This window comes from Anarrhichthys ocellatus, unplaced genomic scaffold (genome assembly GCF_004355925.1).
Source record: "Anarrhichthys ocellatus isolate YVR2014 unplaced genomic scaffold, GSC_Weel_1.0 scaffold31, whole genome shotgun sequence".
NCBI classification, from domain to species: domain Eukaryota; kingdom Metazoa; phylum Chordata; class Actinopteri; order Perciformes; family Anarhichadidae; genus Anarrhichthys; species Anarrhichthys ocellatus.
Window position 1 is genome coordinate 3,070,769 of NW_022280061.1, and position 9,122 is coordinate 3,079,890.

General features: G+C 42.3%; 1 protein-coding gene across 1 annotated transcript in view; it reads left to right on the plus strand.

The window, feature by feature from the left end:
- slc2a15b (solute carrier family 2 member 15b) overlaps positions 1 to 9,122 on the plus strand; it is a 14,329-nt gene that overhangs the window by 587 nt on the left and 4,620 nt on the right. The window contains exons 2-7 of the mRNA XM_031864522.1: positions 702 to 800; positions 4,007 to 4,167; positions 4,306 to 4,430; positions 5,022 to 5,167; positions 5,781 to 5,913; positions 6,147 to 6,334. Of these exons, the coding sequence (XP_031720382.1) occupies positions 702 to 800; positions 4,007 to 4,167; positions 4,306 to 4,430; positions 5,022 to 5,167; positions 5,781 to 5,913; positions 6,147 to 6,334 (852 nt within the window). The remainder of the gene's footprint in view (positions 1 to 701; positions 801 to 4,006; positions 4,168 to 4,305; positions 4,431 to 5,021; positions 5,168 to 5,780; positions 5,914 to 6,146; positions 6,335 to 9,122) is intronic.

Sequence of the window (9,122 nt, forward strand, 5' to 3'; positions counted from 1 at the left end):
CTTACCTTGGAGGTCAGCTACGCTCTGTGTGCTGGAATTTAGGACAGCAGCCAAAAGGGTAGCAGCATGAAATACAGTAGTCTGCCCCGTCCCTCTTTAAAGACAGAGGGGCTCATGTGACTCCCGATGCCCTTTGCAGGCTTTAGTTGTTGAGTTCAACTTGTGAGAATTGGAGCTGTTTGTTTCTTCAACATATCAGTGTTTTCTGCAAACTCGTGATTTATTCTGCTCATTCAAAGTGAGCCGGTTGGATCTGGCCAGTATCCAGGTGCCGGTTTGTTTCCCTCCTTCTGATTCTGTCACGTGCCGCTCAGTGCCTGTTCAGCTCTGCTGTGAAGTCCAAAGATCACAGATTCATATGCAACATTTACCCTTATAATAACGCTGGCAAATACTCACACAGAGCCAGCTAATCTCTCTACGAGCTGCAGACAAGCCTAGAAAATACACACAAAGTGCAGTCAACAGTTAGTTCTCTTTTTCAGCTCAAAACCCAAAGAACCCATATCTGTTGTGGATTTCTAGTCCGAGCTAATAGCTTACACTTCCTGCATTTTATATAGAAAATCCCTTTCAGAAAAAACCCTTTACGTTTATACCCAAGTCGTGTTAATAACACATTTCTGTAATCTCAGGCCTCTGGATATTGTTTTGTGTAGCTTTTCTGACTCTCTGACTTTCTCTCGCCATCCTCTCTTCAGCATCTTACGAAGCCTCTGCTGGCGGTGGCTTTCATGGCCTCGTTCGGCAGCTCCATGCTCTATGGCTACAATTTGGCAGTCGTCAACTCTCCTGCACAGGTTTGTGTCCCCACCGCATCATCAACATCGTGTTACTCACCACTCTGGTCACCATCCACCCAAGCATTAAAATAGTTTTCACTCTTAACCCGAGAAATCCAGATATTCCAAGAATGAATGAATGGATACACTCCTTATACGCTATGCATGACTTTTGTTAATGAACAAAGTAAAGATCAGATTGTATTTCATTTCAAGTCATGTGGGTGTGTGTATCAAATCTAGAGGATGCTCGAGCCTCACCATGTCATCGATGTCCTGAGTCTTTTATCCATCATGTGCTCTGCTCCATCACTGCCGTGCAGTAACTAAGCTGTGCACCATTCCTGTTTGGCCATGGACAAGCCTGCGCATAAAGCCTGGAAGCAGGGAAAACAGCTAGCCTGGCGCTGTGCAAAGTAAAAAATAAATACTCTCACCTTTAAAGCTGACTAATTAACGTGTTATATCTCATTTGTTTAATATATATATATATATGCAGATAAATGTAAAAATGACAATATGTAGTTTTATGAGATTTTTCACGATCTTATTATGTCTTTGTATCTAATGTCGGATAGCCAGCAGCTATTTCCCTGTTTCCAGTGGCAAAGCTAAGCTAACCTCCTTCCAGCTCAAAATTTAAGTCAATATGGATAATATTTTTAGCAAACAGTTGCTTATTTACAGATCCAGCAGTTACAAAGGAACATTGTGTCTCTGTCCACCTGATGAATGTAAGTCAAATATTTCTCTCTTAATAATCTCTCTTAGCTCTGTTTTTGGTCTCCACCATCCGCTGAGGGGAAATATATGTCGCTTTAGCTGCTAAATGCACCACATTGTTCACCAGCTGACTGTGTCTGTTTTTGCTGTTGATGGCCGTGCATCTAATGCACGGTGGGTTTTTAGAGCTTTTTCACTGAAGACAACACTACGAGAGTGTTGAATGTGAACCAAAGCAGCCAAAGAATGAGCTGAAACTCAACCTAAAGCTGAGGGGCAGATTTGGGGGATAATACTCTGTAGATGTGACCTCTCGCACACAACACATAGATTTAACTTGAACTCTGCAGCTTGTTCAATTACAGACAAATGATCATTGTCACACGTATTCCAAACGGCTGCTAATGTGGTGAGGTCAAACCTTTAACCATGGTCCATGTGACTTCACCGTCCTTTGTAGGATTCACTGCTGACTGCTGTGTGTCATGTGACATTATTTATGCCTGTGTGCTCCAAATAAAACGTTAGGTGTGGCAGGAGGTTCATTTGGTGGTGAGTTGAGTTTTTACCTAAAGAACTACCTTTGTGTGTCTTGGTAAGCAGATTACATGATAAGAGAATTAAAGTTGTTTCTGATTCAGCTGTTTATTTCAGGTAGATGGCCATAGCAAAGGAGGAGAGATTAAGTGTTTAGAGTAGCAGTAACACTTTTCAATCTTTTAAATCATTTAGTTTTCATTGAAATGTGTTGGCCTTGAAGAGTACTTTTGGCTTCATAGTTGAAGGCAGAAATCAGCATCTGTTTGCAGAGAGAAAGTCACGGTCGTTGTTCTCGTGACTTTCTTAGTCGCCTGCTTGTCTTTTATTCTTCTTCTGTTCTGACGTCATGTAAATTGGTCTTGAGGCCGTGTGACTCAAAGCACAGCACGAAGCAAAGGCTGGCTAACATTGAGCAGAAGTCAAACAATTAAATATGTATTTCCCTTCCTGTTGATTTTGAACACCTATTACTGTGTATCACTTGCTATGTGTCAATGACGTCGCTAGACTCTCAGTTTGGCTAAATCGATGTGCAGGAACGTGTCACAAGGTGCAGTGTTGCACTATTGAAGTGGTGCTTTTCTGTGGTTTCCAGCGAGGTTTTCCTCCCTCTCTGGTGCCTTTTTAGATATTTTGCTGAGTCTCCATGTGCTCCACGTGCCCTTCTTCTCTCCAGATACCGATTCTGATAAATTCAGGTACAGGCTGATGCAGAGTACTCCTCTGACCAGAGCTCCTTCTCCCCTGCTATTTAAATTCTGCATGGAATTGATCTTGATCATTTTTATTTGAATAAGGTTACATGAGATCAGAACCACTCCTTACCTCGCAACATTAAGCTGCTGCAGTAAACGAACAAAGTGACAGAATAATAACTGCTTACAATAATAAAGTAATATCGTGCTGTGGTGCTCAAACTCCAGTTGGCAACTAACTAAAGGTAGAATCCCTGGATTCTGCAGGTAACCTCAATTAATTCTGTCTCAACCGGCATCAGGCTGTTGCAACGCAATGATTGTGAACAATAAACTGGTCAGCTATGTGTCAGAACTGTACAGAGAGTGCCAGTTTGTACAGTACCCCGCACGTGTTGGAGACATTCTTGGACAAATTGGAGGCACACTGTCCAGAGTTCCATTACAAATTGACGAATTAACGTCACTCCCTTCTTTTTATCACTGAACTCCCTCAGGGCCAGTCCTTCAAATGATCATTCTGCGTCTACACTATCTTAACAAACTAAATGATTCATCTTTTAATCTGTTGATCAGTAGTAATACTAAAACTACTCACACTAATTAAACTCTTCTTTTTCCGTCTCCTGTTTCCGCTTCCTGATGTCTTGTTTGGCAGACAGTGACTGAATTGTGTCTCTTGAGATGAATTGGGTTTAATGTAATAGGTTCTCCAGGACATCTCAGCGGAGCCCTCGCTGTCAGATAAACCTGAATGAAATCTGAGGGATGTTGTTGGCCCTTACTGTCAATTTCTGTCACACCACAAGAACAACCACTGTCATTTTATCAAGCACGCAGTTTATGATCCCTAATCGTCAAATTTGATTTGACTTTGACTGTGGGGGCTCGATGAGCTTCCCGTCTACTCAATATGGCCGCCTCTCCCGCTGATTCAAACATCTCTTCATCCCATGCCCGAGTGCAGCGGTGCTGCGCAAATGGCAAGACTAATGTTGACATTTGGATGTGTGGCACTGTTGGAAATAGTTACTCATATGATGGTGGTGTCAAATTTCATGGCCGCTATTTTTTTGCTCCGGGTCCATTGGAGTGAGCGGGGGTGCAAATTAAAATAGATGTTTGTATGTTTTTTAAGGCAAAACAGAATTTATTGGAAGAAATGATCTTGTAATTCCACGTAGTCGACGTATATTGTAATGGCTTATTTATCTTTCTCCTGCTGGACAACGTTACATTAACCTAATTCTTTCCTTCCTCCACCAGTACATCAAAGACTTCTACAATGAGACGATGGTAGAACGTTACGACTGGGCTCTGGATGAGGAGCTCCTCACCGTCTTGTACTCCGTCACCGTGTCGATCTTTGCTATCGGTGGGATGACCGGGGCCCTGCTGGTGGGCAGACTGGTGACCAAATATGGAAGGTTAGTGTGTGTGTGGGTGATTTTTGGGTGTATAACACACGCTCAGTGCATGTTTATGTTTGTGTCATCAGCCTGTGTTCCTGACAGTTGTCTTATATTCTTTGGACTCGTTGCTCTTTATTCAACATTGTCAAACAGGAAAGGGACGCTGGTGAGATCCGCTATGCTGGTGTTTATAGGAGGAGCTCTTATGGGCTTCAGCAGAGCATGCAGGATGCCCGTGATGGTCATTGTTGGACGCTTCATCACAGGAGTACACTCAGGTAGGCCTGCCTGTTCCCTGAATGACTGAATGAGTTACAATGTGTTACATTTATCCACAACAAAGAGCTGAAGCAAAAAGTGAAATTGCAGATGGATAGCACAAAGCTACAATAGCACATTGTTTCATTTGCTTTTGTTGATTTGCAGTTATTTCATTGGAATTGGAAGTGCTGCTCGTGTTTTGATTTTGTTCATTTGTTCACTTTTTGAGATCCATCCCTCCATTCTGATAATACAAACAAATGCATGTGGAAATAAAGTTTGTAAAAATGTAACGCATGAAAAAATGTTGCTTTAGTTTTTGGTTTTGTTGGTTTGATTGATCCTCTTATATTTATAACATACAAAAAGGGCAAATATGCTTATTTGGGTATTTTACAGTCCACCAACCTTCATCAAGTTGGAGATTTAATGTCTGACATTAAGAATGAGAAAATTGAATTGTAACTATGAACAAACATGTCTTTTTTTTCAGGACGCAGACGCCCCAAAAAATAAATCACGCCACCTGTTAGATTTTTTAAAGCACATTTGAGTTGTGTCATCTGTTGTCTGGTTCAGCTCATGGTAATCCCTCTTGTTCCCCACAGGTATCTGTCTCAGTGTGGTGCCGATGTACCTCGGTGAGATCGCCCCCAAGAACCTGCGAGGCTTCCTGGGCCTCGTTCCCAGCATTCACATTTGTCTCGGAGTCTTCCTCGCTCAGGTCCTGGGACTCTCTGAGCTGCTGGGAAAGGTACTAACATCGTTAGCGTTGAAGCGCTACACAGGTTTGCTGTGCTGTGTCTGTGGCTGGTTAATACGCTCGCTGTCTGAACAGATTCATCCTTCGTCCCGTTGTACCATTTTTTTCTTTTTACATGATATGGATTTCATTAGTAGTGAGTTTGGGGCATATGCATCAGCTCAGGCGGCAAGTCCCGTCGTCTGTCCTGTAGTCCTGACTTTGCATCAGAAACACGCAGCAGATTCTATTTCATTTTACTCACAGAGCTTAAAACTATTTTAAGTACACTGGTGTAATTTTGTAAACTATGGCACATTCACAAATCACTTATAAGCATGAATAAGTAGCAGGATACGGCGCGTGAACACACTGTTGTGTTATAATCAGATAATCGTTTGTATGACATGTATCTGCTAGAACCTGATTCTTCCATCTGCCCAGTTCTGTCTGATACGGTAGGGGGGGGGGGGATTGCTGAAAAATGAAGCTTAAGTAGACAATGCCATGCTTTGTGGTTCATCCCGTCTCACTTTTCTATCATTTAAATAGTACGTACTTACTACAGATTATAGGCTGATCATTAAAAGCAGCTGATTGATTGTCATGTTTTGTTGTCACACAGGAGGAGTACTGGCCTCTGCTGCTGTCCCTGGTGGTGTTTCCTACCATCATCCAGCTGATGTTCTTGCCCTGGTTTCCAGAGAGTCCGCGGTACCTGTTGATCGAGAAGGGAAATATTGACGCCACCATCGCAGGTTAGAAAGTGGACTCTTTGTTTTCTACCAAATCAGCTCGTTATGTTTGATCATATGGAGTAAAGACTGTGTCTTCATTTCTCTTAACAAGCTGCAGTTCTTGATTGTCGTGTCTGATAACAAATGAACTTCACTGCACGAGGATGAATGGACCTGTTCGTGTCTTCTGTTTCCTGTTGGGTTTTTAAGTTTCTGTCGGGACCGGTCAAAGCTTTTCCTTTCTGTCTTTTTAGCCCTGAAGTGGTACCGTCCGAAAGGAAGCATCCAGGCGGAGGTTGATGAGATGCAGGAGGAGCAGCGCTCTCTGTCTTCCATCCAGACCATCTCCATTTGGGGCCTGCTCAGGGACCGCTCTGTTCGTTGGCAGGTCATTACCGTTGCGGTGGCCAACATCGGCATGCAGCTGTCTGGCATCGATGTGGTGAGTGTGAAAAGCATTGTGGGCCTGTTGTCCTTTCTGTCTTTGTTTGTGTTGTGCAAAGACTGTGTAGTTATTATGTGAGAGTGAGAGCTCATATTGCTGCAGTTCCAAGCTGTGCACCTCCTCCTGTCCATACATCACAGTCCCACATGCAGCCACTGAGTGACTGAGCAGGGGGGCAACAGGACCACGCCTCATTATCTCCTGGTCCTCTCTGTTACACGAGAAGGTCCTCCCATCCACACGCACAGTCAGGCACATCTTTATACTCATTTCTCCATGTGGACGGGAGCTCTGTGCATGCTGGCCCACATGCTAGTACCATTTCCCAGCTGGAGGGGGGGGGACCCCACTGAGTCAAACACTAGAAGACTTGAAACATACAGACGAACCCATGTGTGTGAACGCTGTGTGCAATAAATCTGTAACACAAAATGCTAAATCAGACATTTTGTTTAAAGTGAAAACGAGCTTGATGTCCGAAGATCGGAAGATTTCTTTCATTTTTTGAAGGTCTTTTTCATTAACAGATAAGTATATACGACAAATACCAACTAATGCAGCATGACCCCTTAACCGAATGTCAGTATGCTGGTGGCAGTGGGTCCTTCCACATGAACAGAAATATTCTTCTGTCAAGAAGAGAACAGAGACTACATGTTCCCTGAGTCATTGTGTTTGATGATTTATAATCTAAATGAGAAAGAGGCAACCAAACAATATTTAAACGTTGAGGGCAACATGCTTTTGGCTTTGAAGATAAATACGTGCAGAAAAATTGAGGTCATCTGGAAATGTTTAGGCAGTTAAGATGCTTCAGGTCACATTTGAGGGAAACACTGAGTGGATTTTCTAGTCATTCATTTATTGAATCCAAAACACTGACAGTGAGAGATTTGTTGCACTCTCGACATGACGTGAAACTCATTGCACTTGATTCCCTCTCTTTTTTTCAAGGATAGTTTATCAAGGTAACGGTCAAGTTTAGTGATATTAAAGTGGTATTTCTGCAGTTGTGCTGATGACGTTGTCCTTTTGTGCATTAATGGACTGTAATACTTGATGGTGGTCATCAAGGTCCTCTAGCTGGCTTAAGGTGTCTGGTTAATTTCAGGCAGAACATGGGAAGCTGGTAGGAAGTGAAGGAGTTCAGGTATCGCATGTAAAGGTAAAAATGATTGTGACGTGTAATGGAACATATCTACTTAAGTACATTATGTAAATGCTTAAGTGCTTCTACTTTTGCTCTGAACTCAGTAGACCTTCACCCGTTGTGTTGACATACGTGCTTAACTGTATCTTGCCGTTTGTTTAATGGAAATTTTATATTATATATACATATATACATGAGACTTGTGATCCATGCAGCAGCTGACTGCCTGCACAAACGTCCTCTTCTTCTCTAAGATGGAAAACAAGTACCGATTGTATATTCACATGTTCTACGCCTTAAGGATAAAACATATGTGTGTCTGTTGTTACACAGATAAAGCACCTCTTATACTTACCATGGCCTTATATCTTTCCAAACAAGACCTTTGATTCACAGGCCAGTCTTCCTTCTGACCATCACTGAGGTAGTGACCTGAATAAGTTATAGCGTTACACAACTCGTACTCAAACAGGGCGAGAAACTAAATGATCCAGGAAGAACTCAGCTTAAAGGATTCGATGGTTCAGACAGGTGCAGAGTGCCCTCGAGGTGCCTCCCTCTGGCTGTGTAATTGGGAGAAGACCTTGTTGTACACCGAGATGCACCAGAGGGACTACATCAGTCAGCTGGTGCAGAACCAGCTCGGGTTTGGCGTGGATGAGCTGGAGGAAGTCTCAGAGGGAAATATGCCAGGGCTGCTCTGCTTACTGCTTATCTCGCATATAACTCTGGATGGATGCGTGAAGAAGACCACAGGAAGGAGAGAGGATCTTTAGTCCTAGCATGGATGTAAATAGTCTTCAGAGTCACCAGTCAAGCGCAAAATATCTAATCTGAAAGAACACAGGATTTCTGTTATTAATGTAGGTCTTAAACATCTTGAAAAAATATCTAATTCTGATTATTTTGACTGATATTGCGTTTTTGATATGCAGTATCAGATATTATGATTTTTATTTTCATTGAACAACATATTAGTAGATCATGGTGTCATATTTTTTGCCTTTAACAATCATTTAAAATAGCAGTAGGACATATTGCAATTTCGATAAGATTTCCATTAATTGTTAAGCCGTAAAAGTAGATTTCAGTTAAGCGAGGAAGAATTTCAGCCCATTAGAATGTCATTCTCCAAGACAATTAATGTGTTTAAAACCATACGACTGGTCCCAATTCTTTTTCAAATAGTGTGTGTATGTTCTCTTCTTAGTTATAGGTGTGTGTGTATGCCCACATCAGTGCTGCAATGGTGATGAAGTAGCATGTATGTATGGTTACTAAATCAGCAAGACAGCATTCAAGCGCACCAATCACCATCTTGTCCACACCTCATCAATGATGGATGTTGCATCAGCAAAGTGTGATTAATGAGAATACACAAATTAATTTCAGGGGGAGCACTTGTCAGAAGTCCGTACTGATGAAACGCTGTATCTCAAATGCATGAGTGATGGTCGGCGTGATGATAATGATTACTATGATGAATCACGAGGAAACGCCAAATAAGCAGAGCGACTTTTTGGCTCCTTGTAAAAAAAAAAAGACAAACTTTGAGTTTCAAAGCGTCTGTGTGTGTGTGTGTGTGTGTGTGTGTGTGTGTGTGTGTGTGTGTGTGTGTGTGTGTGTGTGTGTGTG